The sequence below is a fragment of the Peromyscus leucopus genome, chromosome 8b, assembly GCF_004664715.2.
Source record: "Peromyscus leucopus breed LL Stock chromosome 8b, UCI_PerLeu_2.1, whole genome shotgun sequence".
NCBI lineage: Eukaryota > Metazoa > Chordata > Mammalia > Rodentia > Cricetidae > Peromyscus > Peromyscus leucopus.
The window spans coordinates 3607621-3623423 of record NC_051086.1 but is presented as its reverse complement, the minus strand read 5'-3'; the positions used below and the strand labels follow the sequence as shown (position 1 = coordinate 3623423).

The following is a 15803-nucleotide window of genomic DNA, read 5'->3' as shown; positions in this document are numbered from 1 at the left end:
ACACAAACTAAATTCACATGGAAAGGAAGACTCTCAACTGAGAAAATCCCTCCATAACATTATCCCACAGGCAAGTGTGTGTGTCAAGAATGTTCTTGATTGCTAACTGAGAGAAGAGGACATAGCCCACTGTGGGCAGTGGCATGCCTGGGCAGGTAGGCCTGAGTTGAATAAGAAAGCAGGCTGAGCAAGCTCTGAGGAGCAGGATAGTAAGCAGCATTCCTCCACAGCCTCTGCTCCTGTTCCTCCCTTGAGTGCCAGCCCTGACTCCCCTTAGTGATGGCGTGTGAGTTACAAGATGAAGTAAACCCTTTCCTCAAGTTGCTTTTGGTCATGAGGTTTAATCACAGCAACAGAAACACTAAGACAAAGCTCTTAGCAGTGTTATGCCAGTTGCACATTGGCAGCTACCCAAACACCCTACAATCAGTGATATAGACCATCAGCATGACCAGTGATAAACACATCAACACTAGGTCAGCAATAGCCTGGCTCAGTAATGAAAAGAACCAAAATGTTCATTAGTATGTGTACGAAAATGAATTCCTAAAGCAATGTGCTAAGTCAGACATGTCCAAGAGAAATAACACTGGATATTCTACTTGGAAACTCTAGAAGAGTCAGAACTAGCAAAAGAGTACAAATTAGGGGTTGCTGGACTGTGGGATGAGGAAGGTGCGTGAAGAAGTTTGTCAGGGAGGTGGTGGCACTGTCTATATGCTAACTGTTAAGTGGAACATCCACCTAAGTGACGCTCAGAGAGAGTAGTTTTTACTACATGATAGCAACACCACCAAATTGCAGTTGCTTTCCAATAACTCACAGCAATTAACCAGAGCCAAAGTCTATACATCTTAATGAACTATACAGTTAAAACCACCATTCTGAGACCACAGAGCTCCACATTATACTCTTCATTTTCACTATCAAATCTATTTTTTATGCACTTATCCATGAATAATTGATTTTGGTGCATGATGTTTTTATTTACAGGTTTCTTAAAAACAAAGTTTTAATAAGATTAAAAATACACGGCAGCTAAAGTGACCATTTTTTTTTGGGGGGGGGGTTCGAGACAGGGTTTCTCTGTGTAACTTTGCGCCTTTCCTGGAACTCACTTGGTAGCCCAGGCTGGCCTCGAACTCAGAGATCCACCTGCCCCTGCCTCCCGAGTGCTGGGATTAAAGGCTTGCGCCACCACCGCCCGGCTGACCATTTTTAAATGTAAATCAGACTTAATCTTCCTTGAAGTCTTTTGCTGGCTTGCCATCCTACTTGGACTGACATCTGATCTCTTTCCCACAATCCCCCAGGCTGCTCTGGAGTCAGGCTCTGCTGCCTACCTCTGCAATTCAGTTCACTCCGCACAGCTGAGCATGCCCCGCCCACACTGGACTTCAGAACTCCACCTTCCCTCAGTGCCTTTGCATTTGCTGTTTCCCCTGCCTGGAGCACCTGCTGTTTCCCCTGCCTGGAGCACCTGCTGTTTCCCCTGCCTGGAGCACCTGCTGTTTCCCCTGCCTGGAGCACCTGCTTTTTCCTCTGCCTGGAGCACCTGCTGTTTCTCCTGCCTGGAGCACCTGCTGTTTCCCCTGCCTGGAGCACCTGCTGTTTCCCCTGCCTGGAGCACCTGCTTTTTCCTCTGCCTGGAGCACCTGCTGTTTCTCCTGCCTGGAGCACCTGCTGTTTCCCCTGCCTGGAGCACCTGCTGTTTCCCCTGCCTGGAGCACCTGCTTTTTTCTCTGCCTGGAGTACCTGCTTTTTCCCCTGCCTGGAGCACCTGCTTTTTCCTCTGCCTGGAGCACCTGCTTTTTCCCCTGCCTGGAGCACCTGCTTTTTCCTCTGCCTGGAGCACCTGCTGTTTCCCCTGCCTGGAGCACCTACTGTTTCCCCTGCCTGGAGCATCTGCTGTTTCCCCTGCCTGGAGCACCTGCTGTTTCCCCTGCCTGGAGCACTGGCCAACACATCCCCTCAGTACTGGTGGCTTCCACATTATTCTTTCACTCCTCCAAGAGACCTTTCCTGCCCAAACCTCTTAAAGCAACCCTGACTCACAGTGCCTACTTTATTGTATTTTAACATTAGCTGCAATTAATTTTTAACTAATTAATTTACATTTTGCTATCTTTCTTCTCTTCTTTACTCTAGAATCTAAAAGCTCCGAGACTGGGAAACATGCCTAGCATTTAACTACTTGTGGGATGCTTGCCTAATGACTTACAGATCCAAGTACACAAACTTAATAAAGCCTGCATTATTACTGATCATCTCAGGTTGTAGGACAGATGGCCCTTTGAATGACACAGTGCAGTCCACTGGCCTATTATTTTAAGTTTAGGATGCGCTAAATGCCAGCTTTGCTTGGACAAAGCCTCTAGAATAAAGCTCACCATTTCTTCTTTGATGCGCTCTGTGATCTTTTCAGTAGCCTCCTCATGAGCATGGAACAAGCTGATGATGCTGGTGTTATCAGGGTCCAGTATGTTTCCATCTTCATCTCTGACAATCAGATCGAGCTCAAGGATTCTGTAAGGCAAGAACCGGAGGTGACACTCACTGTAGAGGCCTTTAGGGTGTCTTCTGCAGCAAAGGGTTGATTAAAAGCTAAAACCTCTAGGAAAAGGAAATGGCTAAGTAAACTGATCAGTAATGGAAAACTAGGGAGTGGTTTAAAAGTGTATCATTTGGGGGCTGGTGAGATGGCTCAGTCAGGAAAATGCTCTTTCCAAGCAAGGGGACCTGAGTTAGAGTCTCTGAAGCCACAGAACAAAAGCAGGTATGGTGGCAGATGCTTGAAATCCCAGCGCTGGAGAAACAAGCAGATCCCTAGCGCTCACTGGCTGGCCAGCCCAGACAACTTGGTGAGTTCTCGGCCAGTGAAAGACCCTGTGCAACACAAATAAATGAGAACCAGTGGATGGAGCCTGAAGAAGGACCGTTCAGGTTGTCCTCTCGCCTCTGTCTGCATCTGCACACACATGTGCACCTGCGTACATGAAAACATGCACACACAGAGATAGTATGTAGCTTTGGCATGTCTAGTAAAATATCTCCATGAACAAAATAAAACGTGGAAAAATAGTGTATTTTATGTGAAATAAATCAAGCCACAGAAAACAGAACAATGACAAACCTAGCCAGATGTGTGTCAGATGTGTGTCCTAGTTGTGTGTACAAGAATAGCTATGAAGCCGGGCGGTGGTGGCGCACGCCTTTAATCCCAGCACTCGGGAGGCAGAGGCAGGCGGATCTCTGTGAGTTCGAGGCCAGCCTGGGCTACCAAGTGAGCTCCAGGAAAGGTGCAAAGCTACACAGAGAAACCCTGTCTCGAAAAACCAAAAAAAAAAAAAAAAAAAAAAAAAAAAAAGAATAGCTATGAACAGAGATCTAAATGCAAAAAGGACCATACCACAGATTTGGGTTACCCAGGAAAAAAGCAGAGTGCCTGGGGCTGGGAGACCTGGAGAAGTCAAAGGAAGCATGTGCAGTATCTCAGATTGTTTAATGTTTTACTACACACACACACACACACACATGTGCGCACACACACATACATACACATGCACACACACATACACACACACACACATACACACACACACACACACACACACACGCGCGCGCACATACACACACACACATGCACACACACACATGCACACACACACATGCACACACACACACACACACACACACACACAAACATGGAGGTATTCCTATATCATTCAACAAATATGTGAAATGGTTGTTGGGGTCAAACAATCTGAGATATAGTGATTGCTACCCACTGCTTGCTCTTCATCTGCTTGGCTTCAGGCCACAGGCTTTCACTTCTTTGGTATTGATCTGTGTCAACAGCACCTGTCACTCTGCCTGTCACCGGAGATGCCAACAGCACTGACAGGAAACTCACAAGCATCAGCTATCTTCAGCCGTGGTACCCTCACCACCCCCAACCCTGAAAAGCAGGTTCTGTTAGTAGCCCCATTTTCCAGATTTAAAAGAGACTACGAAGAGGGAGCTAGTTAGTTTTCTCGAAATCAGTGTTAATACAAGCTAACACAGCTCCCTGCCTGCTCTCTGAACCTCTACTGTAAACTTTTTTGCTCTTAGGAGCAGTGTATGGATTGGGCTGGGAGGAGGAGCCGGTTGGCAGGTTGTAACTTGAAGCTCCTCTTGCACTTAATGCTGGTTAGAGCGTGTCAATCATCCATGCTCGGAAGAAAGGTCAGAAGAGCTGGAGGTTCAGAGAAGGCCAACAGTCATCTTGCTAGGTCCCATCACAACATACCAGACTTCAGAAGGACATCAAGGGCAAACGAAGGAGATTACTTACGTCTTCACTCTTATTTAAGCACCAGAATTGGAGGCACACCTTGCATCTCATCCAAATACAAACAGGAGAGAGCCAAGGATCACCCATTTGACATTCATTATGAAATTAACTCCCAGCTAGATATGACTCATAACATTGCATGGCCATGCTGCCCAGACAACGGTGCCAAGGGGGATAAATGCTCTCAGCTAATGCTGAGCAGACGCTCGTGTGACTCAGAAAAGATGGAGCAAAGCCGATACATAATTTAGCCTCGAGATCTCTCTAGCTCTTCCCCTCAAAATTGATCAAAGTGGATTCAGTTCTGAAGTGAATGAATAATACATCCTCCCAGGTCCAGCTGTCTTGGGACTTTGAGAAGTCATTTGAGGTTTTCTCATTGCTTGGATATGGAAGAGCTTGCTCACTGTCATTCTCTCTTAGAACCTGGGAGCAGCGGAGGCTGTCTTTCAAGTGGACACCACTGTGCTGAATCAGCATTTATTCATTTTGGGGGACGGGGTGTTTCGATGCGGTCTCCTCAGGAGGGAGCCCCATTGCTCTCTTCTGTTCAAAAAAGTAATACTACAAATCTGAGGAGGGGTATGAAAGGAAACCCTCCCCCACCCCACAAATATTTTTAAAAGAAAGAGCATAAAGGAAACCTATACTAGATTTTGCCAAGCTCACCATTACACACTGAACAAATCCAGGCTGCTCTACGAGACCCTCAAGGCTCCTTCCTAGCACTTGTCTGCGTTCATCACCCATTTCCCTGACCGTTGCTCTGAGTTTCTCGTGACTACTTGTGTTAACCAGACCTTCTGGTTGTTGTCACCAAATGCTTTAGGGAAACAGATTTTGCCTTGGCTCACCAATTCAGGTGGGGACATGATGACGGAGCAGTGCAGTTCACATTATGGTGGCCTTGAAGGAGAGAAAGGGGGATCCAGGCTGGGAGCAGGGTAAGATGTAGCTCCCAAGAACACATCCCATAGACACCTACTTCCTCTCGTCACCTTCCAATAATGCTGCCATACTATGAATCCATCAAGGAATTACAACAGCCTGAGTTCTCAGGGTCCCTGGTAACACCTTCACAGACACACCTGAACTAACGTTTTATTCATCCTCAGCATTTAGTAATCCAATCAACTGACAGTTAAGATTAGCCATTGCAACCCTTCACCTAGTGTCCTAGTTAGTTTTAATTGTTAGCTTGACTGCCTAGAGTCACCAATTGAGGAACTTCCTAGAGCAGGTTAGCCTATGCCAGTGGCTCTCAACCTGCAGGTCATGACCCCCACAGGGGTTACATATCAGATATTTATGTTATGATTCATAACAGTAGCAAAATTATAATTATAAAGTAGCAATGAAATAATTTTATGGTTGGGGGGTCACCACAGCATGAGGAACTGTGTTAAAGGGTCTCAGTGTTAGGGAGGTTGAGGACCATTGGCCTATGCATATGTCTGTGGGGAACTATCTTGATGAGTAATTGATGCAGGAGGCTGCAGTCCACTGTGGGCAGCACCATCCCCAGACAGGTGGTTCTGTGCTATCTAAGCATGAGCCTATGAGTGAGCCAGAAAGCAGAATTCCTCTATGAATTCTCCTTCAAGCTCCTGTTTGAGTACCTGCCTTGAATTCTCACAATGATGGACTGTGTCCTAGAAATGTAAGCCACGTAAATCTTTTCCACTTTTGGGTTGCTTTCGGTTAGAGTGTTTCCCATAGCAACAGAGGAGATTGGAACACCCAGGAAGTGACTTCTGTTGCTTGTCAGTCAGGGCAGTTGCCATCCACTTCGTTTCCTTACCCCTCTTGTCTGTGTGCACTCCACCCATGATAGGTAGGTATGTCTTCTCACCCAAAGTGTCTCGGCTTCTCTGCCTCCCTCACTAAGCCATGCAGACCCTTGGAGGAAGAGCACAGGATGGGAGCACTTGGACTCTGGAGCTATACTACCTGGCTGCTGCCTCTGGAGTCAAAGCACCTAGCACCCTGTGAGCCTCAGTTTCCTTGTAGAGTACCCACCTTCTAAGCTCATTGTATGATGAGCTGAATTCATATGTGGGAGGTGATTAAAATATTCCTGCCAAATAGAGAGTGCTCAGAAAGCTGCCACCAGTGTTCTGTGCCTACTCACTTCCTGTTTCACATGGAGGCTGTAGTACACATAAGTCTGTATCCAAAGACACTACCCTACATACAATCTACAATACAGGTCTGATATCTGAACAGTGGAATGGAGGGACTCAACATCTTTCCAAGACTCAGATCCATCTGCTCTGATGTTCTTTTTGCTGCCTTGAAGTTCTGTCCAGATGCTGGCCTCCTGGATGCAAGGAAACCATCCATCCTGTAGAAGAGCCACGAGCCCAAGATATTAGAGCAACAGTAAAGTGCCCAGTTCTCTCACTTCCAGCTGAAGCCGCGGGCAAGGGGAGCAAGAAGCAAAGGACCCCTGAGCTCAGGTCCCCGGTCTCCATGGTAGGACATCTGTCACTTCCCCAAAAGGAATGGCTGAAACTGAAGACATCAGACTGGGCTAGGGACTGTTACAGAGGGGAGCCTAGTTTAGGGGGAGCTGTCTTCCTCTCCCCTCTCTCACTATCACCCTCCACTCATTCAGTTACCACTGTGGGAGAACCCCCCACCACCACCCCAGCACAGAGTCGGAGATGACTCAGACAGTCATGGATTCAGAGGACAGAGACTATGATTGGCTCTTCCGGGTACTCAGGGGCTCAGGAATACCTACCACAGCCAGAGGGGCAGTAAGGGAACTGAGGAGGACTTCCTCTAAATGATGGTCATTTCTACCACCCTAGACCTTCTCAGGAGACCCACTGAGGAAATAAAGTCTGAAGATTATTCTGCAAAGCAGAAAACACCCTCAATTCCCACAGGCTCAGCTGCAACTGTCCTCATCTGCAGACACTAGCAGACCCATGGCAAAAGCAGCTGCATGGAAAACCCTATCACTGTGGGATGACATGCTGTGGAAATAGATTTGGACACACTTCCAAGATGCCATCAGCGGTCCAGCAGAGGGACAAACTTCTGGGATGGGAAGCAGGTGACCACTGGCCTCAGCTTTCTACATTGGAGCCTCATCCTAGTGAACTCGATGAAGGCAAGGGAGCCTGACTGACTACCAAGGAATGTCCTCCTATTCTCTAGAGACTCCCCCTCCGGCCCAGGGTTCAGCTCCCCTCTGCAGTCTCTGAACATGCAATGATCTCTCCTATACCTCGATGCCCCCTTTGTGGCAGCTGAAAACCTCTTTATCCTTCAAAACCCAAGGACCATCTCCTTCAAGGAGCTTCCCCTAGTGTCCATCTCCAAATCGATGAACAGCATTCTTGCTTCCTAAGTTATCAAACTCATGACAATACACAGCTGTTCGCTCATCACACACTCCTAACTGGACTGTAGCCCTGGGTAGCCCTTAATGGATAGGGACTTTCATTTCTGCAGTACCCACACATAGGAGGAAATCAATCTAATTATAATTGCTTCACACATTTATGCTGAAATAAGTGAAAATATGCCTAGGGGTTTGGACATTAAAAAAGGGGGAGGGGCTTTATAGTTTTCCAACAGCATAGGTCTACACCCTGCCGGTCTATACCCTGGGGGGTCTACACCCTGGGGGCCTACACCCTGGGGGGTCTACACCCTGGGGGCCTACACCCTGGGGGCCTACACCCTGGGGGTCTACACCCTGCTGGTCTACAGCGGGGGGTCTACACCCTGGGAGTCTATACCCTGCTGGTTTACACCCTGGGGGGTCTACACCCTGGGGGCCTACACCCTGGGGGGTCTACACCCTGGGGGCCTACACCCTGGGGGCCTACACCCTGGGGGTCTACACGGGGTCTACACCCTGGGAGTCTATACCCTGCTGGTTTACACCCTGGGGGGTCTACACCCTGGGGGCCTATACCCTGGAGGTCTACACCTTGGGGGTCTACACCCTGGAGGCCTACATCCTGCTGGTCTATACCCTGCTGGTCTATACCTTGGAGTGCCATTGACCAGCTATGCAACTCTGAAAAACTAACTTCATTCCTTAAAAAAATGAGTTATTTTATTTTTATTTGGTGTTCATGTGTGTGTGCACATACATGCACATGTGTGAGTGCAGATGCTCTCAGAGTCCACGAGGGAGGGTTGGATCCCCTAGAGCTGGCATTATAAGCATTGTGAGTCACCATGTATGTGTGGGAATTAAACTGGCATCCTGTGTAAGAGCAATGAGTGATTTTTTTTTTTTTTTTTTTTTAGATAGGGTTTCTCTGTGTAGCTCTGGCTGTCCTGGAACTTGCTTTGTAGACCAGACTGGCCTCGAACTCAGAGATTTGTCTGCCTCTGCCTCCTGAGTGCTGGGATTAAAAGCGTGTGCTACCACCACCCTGCTATAATGAGTGCTCTTAACTCTGGAGACATCTCTCCAGCCCAGCCTCATGTCTTTAAGAGCCTCAGTTCCTTCATCCAAAATGAAGAATAAAATGGGAATAATAAAACTACATGCCCTACAGAGTTATTGAAAGAATTAAGTGAAACCATGTCTGTAAGAAACTCAGCACAAAGCCTGGTGTTTAACAAGCACCAATCGCGTGTTAATTCTAACACTAACGTTACTGCTGTTGGTGTCAGTGGACAGCCTTGCCTCGTCAATTTGTTTCATTTTCTCCACAACGCCAGAGCATTCAGATGTCAACCACCTCTTGCCTCTGTTTCCATTGGTAAACACTTCTGTAACTGTGTGAGTCAGCTGGAGGCGTGGGTGACTCCAAATGGGGCATGGGACAGTAAAGCTCCCACGATGAGTTAAAGGGGAGCTTTGTCCACGCAGAGGTACAGTGGCAGCAAGCTGAAATGAGCATGGCTGCACTCCCCCGTCCCTCGGAAGTAGGTTAAATAGTGTCCTAAATCTGTGCAGAACCCAGTAATAGCGACCGCAGAAGCAAGCCTGTGTGCCCCTGCGCCCCCGGGTGTGATAACACAGACACACACGTGGGGAGAAGGTATCAGCCTTCTCCCAAATAGAAAGTGTCAAACTCCCCGTCTAAAAATGAAACCAGGCTTCTCTAAGGAAGAAGAGGAAGAAGGAGAGGCTGGGGAGGGAAGCAGGTCTTCAGAGACAAGAGGTACTTGTTGCCGTAGTCGATCTTCGACGTGACCTTCTGCTTCAGCTCCTTCAGCTCATCCTTGGGAAGAGTTCCTGAGAGGAGCTGGGACCGCCATTCCATCAGGTCGTACATCATGGACTGCACTTGAAGGAAGCGTTCCTTCTTGCTGGCCTATGAGACAGAAACATGGTGAATGTCTACCCACACCAAAGATATTCAACAAGTTAGGCCCCAGTCGTGGGTGAGGAGTGCACAATCAGACCTCTCCCCACCTTGCCCAGCCGTGAAGAGACAGAGCGATGCTCAGCTACCAATATATTCCTCCTCCTTGGGCCACTGGAATTTTCCAAAAGCAGAATTATTCCCAATGTCTTCCCAGTTAAAAAAATAAATAAATAAAAATCTAACAGCCAGGGCTGGAAACATGGCTCAGCAGTTATTAACACTAGCTGCTCTTTAGAGGACCTAGGTTTGATTCCCAACACCCACACAGTGGCTTCTAACTCTCTGCATCCCTAGTTCCAGGAGCTCTGAACCCCTCTTTGGGCCTCTGCTGGAATAGACATTCATGCAGTACACAGACATGCATAGAGGCAAAATTGTCATACACATAAAATAAAAATAAAAAATAAATCTAATAGCCAAAAACTGGTACTCAAAGACAGTCCATTTTGCAAATATTTTCTTCCATTCATTTTGGTAAATATATAAGATAGCTAAAGAAACAGAGTTTTCTGACTTGTGTCCACGAGAGGTGTTACAATGTGAATATGAAATGGCATGTATTAAATGTTCGCTCCTCACTGATGGCTCTTCTTTGGGAGGTGGGTCATTGGAGGTTCTATCAAGTCTCTGACCCCACATCCCACCTTCTGCTTCCTGTCCATCACGATGTAGACAGTTCTTCTCCTCCATGTGTTCATACTTCGATGATGCCAGGCCAAATCATGGAGCTAGAATCAATGACTGAAGCCACGAACCAAAAAGAATCTCCCTACGCTTACGTCATCTCTCTCAGGTAACTGGACAAGCTGAAAGTGGGAGAATTTCCAACACAAAGGGGCTCATTGTACATGAACGTCATCATGAACACCTGCTATAATGGAAGCTCCAGAGCTTGGGTCTTTTAAGACAGGGGACCAGAACTATTTCTCTGATCGAAGGGGCTGTTGTTAGGGCAGCATGCCTAAGACATGGCTTCTGTGGGATGCAGGGTGGGTGGACAAAGATACAACGTCAAGTAACCCTGACCTATCATGTGGCCCTTGTTTCTTTCCATCTTTAACAGAAATAGAAAGGCATAGTTTCCTCTTGCACATTTATTATCGTGTGTGTGTGTGTGTGTGTGTGTGTGTGTGTGTGTGTGTGTATTACAGATGTTAGCATATGAATACAGACACATCTGTACCACAGCATGTATATAGAGGTCAGAGGAAAGCCTTGGCTGGTGCTCCTCTCCTTCTACAGAGTCTCTTGCAGTTTTTCCTGCTCTGTATGCCTGGCTGGTCTGGGAGCATCCAGGGATTCTCTTAAATCTGCCTCCCATCTCACATTAGCAGTGCAGGGGCTGCAGATGATCACACTGCACATCTGACTTTTACACAGGGTGTGAGGATTCGAACTCAGGTCCTCTTGCCTGCACAGCAAGCACTTTCATCCATTGCGCCATCTCTTCAGCTCAACTCATGTTTTAACAGAGAAGGAAGGTTTGGGACTCGGAGCTTGCTTTTTGACAGGTACTATAATAAGCACTGAGTAACAACACTTGGTTTGCTGCAGTAAAATCCCCTGACAAATAGCAACTCAAGGGAGGGAGGATTTATTCCTGCTCATAGTGCCAAGTACAGTCCATCATGGTGGGAAAGTTAAGACAGCAGGAGCTTGAAGCAACTGGTCACATCTCGTGCATAACAGGAGAGCAGAAGGCAAGGGATGCGCACTAGTGCTCAGGTGAACCTCTGCCCAGGCAGGTGTTCTAACACTAAGTGCCATCCTTGGCCCATCTTGTTTTTACTGCACTTATTTGGAAAATCATCTTCCAACGATGCCAAATACTTTTACCTCTCCCTTAGGAAAAGTGTTGTGATATAATGAAAAACATACATATTTGGCCTTTGTCTCTGGTTTAGGGCAGTGCTCATAAAGCCCTTAAAATACATACTAAACAACAGGAATGTCTTCCATGGTTTTGAAAGAGCTCTTTCCATCCATTGGTGGTTTTGTGCTAATAATGTAACTTTGGTGGACCCCTAAATAGCTTCGGGATGGGGTCTGATGACCAGAAAAACCAGCCACACAATTGATTAGAGAGCAGAACTTTCAGCCCCACTCTGAGCTGCCTTGTCTCTCCAATGGCAGATGATACAATGCATTGAGTCTACATAATGCAACTTTAATTAAGACTCTTGAGCAATAAGCTGCCTGAGCATCCCAGGCGGTACAGACAGGGTGCACTAGCTAGAGGACATGACTGCCCTACCTGTCTCTTCCATCAGGCTGACCCTGGGTTTGTATCTTTTACACTACAGTTGTCATCTTCCGTATAGCACTTTCCTGATGTCTGGGAAATTCCAATGAATCTTGAAACCTACCGTGAGAAAGGGGTCACCCAGGTGGGGATCCCACAGTCTGTAGCCACCTGCAACAGAAATGCAGATGGCCTGGGGACCCTGGCTGTAACTGGCATCTGAAGTGAGGACTGGGTTAAGGAGTCTAAGGCCAACTCTAGGCAATCAGTGACTAACGGAATTGTCATGCATGCACTTGGCTTGGAGTAATCAGAAATGTGATATTGGGGTGACAGGGCGTGCTGTGACATTCTTCATATAAATTTTCTACGTCTACTAAAAGGACATCCAATTTAGGTAGTACGTGTCACATATATGCTGTGCAGATATGGCTAAAGTCATAGACACAGCAGTGAAATGACTTAACTATTCCTACCGTAGGGTAGAAGGCATGGTTGACTTGCTATAGAAGCATCTTAGAGCAAAATGTTGGATTTCTACAGTACCTGTGTAAAGAGGTAAAGTACTTCTATGTAAAGAGCAGTGCAATGAATAAGAAATCACTCAAGCCCCAAGGATCCTGTTTGCTCCTCTGCTTGTGTGAATATGATTTGAGTGATCTACAGGTGCCGGTGACCACGTCAGGGGAGCTGCAGTCAGCAATGGAGCCTATGGAGAACAATTTACCGAACAGCGAAGCTAAACCCTGGAGAGGCAAAGCCCAGGGAGACCGGGAGACCGTCCCCAGTCTCCAGAACGCCCCTTGTTCCTGCTGTGCTCCCTCCTGCCTGGGCTGCCGGGCCCCTGCTGTGTGCGGCACGGTGGGAACACTGTGTGAGAGGATCCCACTGTATCTGGTAGAGTGTGACGGTCTCTTGGGGAAATCCCACGCCTCACTGGGCAGTTTACTTGCAGAGCATACTGAAGATGGCTTTTAGAAGAGCAACGATTTGTTAGATATGTGGTTTAACTGGACTTTTTGAGTTGGCCTAAGAGACATAGGTGATTAGGACAGTGAGTAAAGACGATTAGGGAAGTGGTTTAGGTGATTCTGCCCATTGCTCCAAGAAGAAATACAAAAAAAAAAAAGACAACCATAGACTAAAAGTCACCTTCCCCTTTGTTAGATATGAGATTTGCAGGGGATGGAAAAATAAAAACAAGATAGTTTCATGCATTATGAATTCTGGCTGTGAGAGAACAGGTTGGTGGCTAAAGAGGACAATTATGTCCCTACACCCCAGGTTCGGCCTGAGTTCCTTGGTCATGTAGCTTACAGAGCTAGTCACAGGCCCCAGTATGCATCTTGAAAAAAACAAAGTTGTAAAGGGGAATTCAATGACTCTATCATGTGAAAAAGAAAAGAGATGGTTAGCTGGCCACTCTTTAAGGTTTCTCTAGATAGAAAATAAAAATCTGTTACACACACTGAAACTGTGAACATCCACCTGCGGCACAGAAGGAACTGGCTGAACTAGACACGGCTTGTTAAAATGTTGTTAATCAACTATAAAAGAATCATGACTTTCGGGTGAAGAAAAATGTTTAGCTACCTGTGGGCTTCTAAGAAAAGCATGTAACTTGTGGTCTTAATGTAAAATTATGTAACTTGTTTTTGGAAAGTCTGTAACTTGTGGTTATGAGGTAATCTTTTCTTGCATAGAATTCTTTGTATTAGGAGGTATAAAAGGGATAAGAGAAAACTAGAGAGAGGAGGAGAAAATAGGAGAAGGAAAGATGTAAAGGAGAACATTGGGAAAGAAGTAAACAGATAAGATCAGGAAATGTGGAAAGAGAAACAACTGAAAAGAAGAAGCAAAAGGAAAACAGTGGGAAGAGGACCAGGGCAGGAACAACAGGCAGAGAGAAAAACAAAATGAAGAATTAAGCTTTGGCCCGTGTGTGCATGCACATCTATCTCTGAGTGCTGAAAGCCGGTCCTCACGGCAGCACACAGGGTTTCATGTGTTAGACTTTTATCCCAATCGTGAGGTACTAAGACTCAAAACTTAACCCAATTGTGATTTTTTTTTTGAAATGAGGTTTTGGGAAAGTGATTAGGATTAGATAAGGTCATTAGGGTGGAGTCCCAAATGATTGAAAAGATGAGGGAGAGTAATCAAATAAATGCGCGCGCACACGCACACACACAGACACACACACACACAGACACACACACACACACACACACACACACACACACAAGAATCTTCCCTGTCTCTTCCTATGTTGATGTTCAGCACCACTCTGGAAACCTGCCATCAAGAATGCTTCTTTGTAATAAGTCAGCCTGCCTCAGGTGCTTCAGTATAGTGGTGAAAAGCAGAAAAATACATACCCCAAATTTTACTGACAAGCGTGAAAGCTTACAGAATTCAATGTGCCTATCACCTCATGTTTGGAGACTTCCGTATGGGTGTCAATATTTACCATAGAAGGTGAGTCTACAGACATCATGCACACATCAGTGGGTGTGCGTCAGCTATAACAAACTTGCAGTGAGCCTTGGCTGACATTTTCGCTCTCAGCCTAATCATTTGGTTAGCTAATTGTTTTCATTAGAAGCTTTGATGCATCAAAGGAGAATTTTAAATTAAATTTGCTTTGAAACAGAGAAAACACATAAAATGTGGTCTTTGTGTTTTCAGGGTCAAAGCATCTTCGAGAATCTGAAGACAATAGCCATCAGTTAATTAATACATGACAAGAGTATATTTCAGGTCGGCAGAACACCGAAGCAAATCCCCCGAGAATATTAAAGAGGCAGGTTACTAAGCCTGGAGGATTTGTTTTAGAAACAGATATCAAGGCAATTCATGTGCAAACCCAAGTTCAACAGCTTCTGCGCCTGTTTAAAAACACAAGGCTCCCACCCAACCTTATTGACGCTAGCTGTCATTGCTAGCTGTGTGGCTTCAGTGAAAGCGCTTAACCTCTCTGGGTCTATGTCCTCATACATGACAGTGTGTGCTCTCTCTTCTCTGTCCTGAAGCTCCACTGAAGGCTCAGCGCCAGACTTCCACCCAAGTGGAAGCTGCAGGGCTCCTCAGTCCTGGGAACAGGTTGTATCTCACCACATAGAGCTGCTTCCAGATGCCTCCCCACTCCCAGAGCGTCGTGGTCACTTCCTGTGCCAGTGGGATTTCTGCAGGAATGATGTTCTCTATGTTCCTATTTAGGGTGGGAGAGAAGGAGGGGTGGAATTGAGACCCAGACACAAAAGAGAGAAAGGGCTAGGAACTTTGCAGTGCGCGGCAGCTGTGGGGAGGAGGCTTGCCGAGACACCTCCACCCCACCCCAACCCACCCCCACCCCCGGCTTTGGCAGCTGCACAGACTGCATCATGTAAATACATGGGATTTCTCTCTAAATAAGGCCCAAAGGCAGCTACTAGTGAAAAGTCGGATTCTCCAAACTGACTAATCCCCCCTCAGAATCAGATTCCTGCTAGAATCAATTTGGATTAGCTCCTCGTGGAGAGAGAGAGAGAAGACACAAATACACACAGCCACACTGCAGCTGAACGAGCTGGGCCCTGCATATCTGCCAGCTCAAATGGCCAAAGCTAACTAGACAAAGGCATCCGTGAGCCAGGAGAGCCCAGCCTGGCAAATAATACAAGTACCACTGTGTGTCGGGGGACGGGAGGCAGGCTGTGAGTGTCCACACTTGTGCTTTCTATACAGAAGCCAGAGGACCTCGAGGGACTGTTCCTCGGGGCAACCCCCTGCCTTTGCTTTTTTGTGGCTTTACTTTTGTTTTGAGACAGGGTCTCCCACTGGCCTATACCTTGACAAGCAGGCTAGGCTAGGTAGCCAGAGGGCCCCAGGGACCTGG

The 15803-nt window shown here is 46.8% G+C and overlaps 1 protein-coding gene across 1 annotated transcript in view; it reads right to left on the bottom strand.

Moving 5' to 3' along the window:
• Window positions 1-15803, bottom strand: part of Dock2 (dedicator of cytokinesis 2) — a 419098-nt gene that overhangs the window by 356749 nt on the left and 46546 nt on the right. Inside the window, exons 5-7 of the mRNA XM_028894904.2 lie at window positions 15041-15137; window positions 9482-9630; window positions 2391-2526 (exon numbers count right to left, since the gene is read on the bottom strand). Coding sequence (XP_028750737.1) covers window positions 2391-2526; window positions 9482-9630; window positions 15041-15137 — 382 coding nt within the window. The remainder of the gene's footprint in view (window positions 1-2390; window positions 2527-9481; window positions 9631-15040; window positions 15138-15803) is intronic.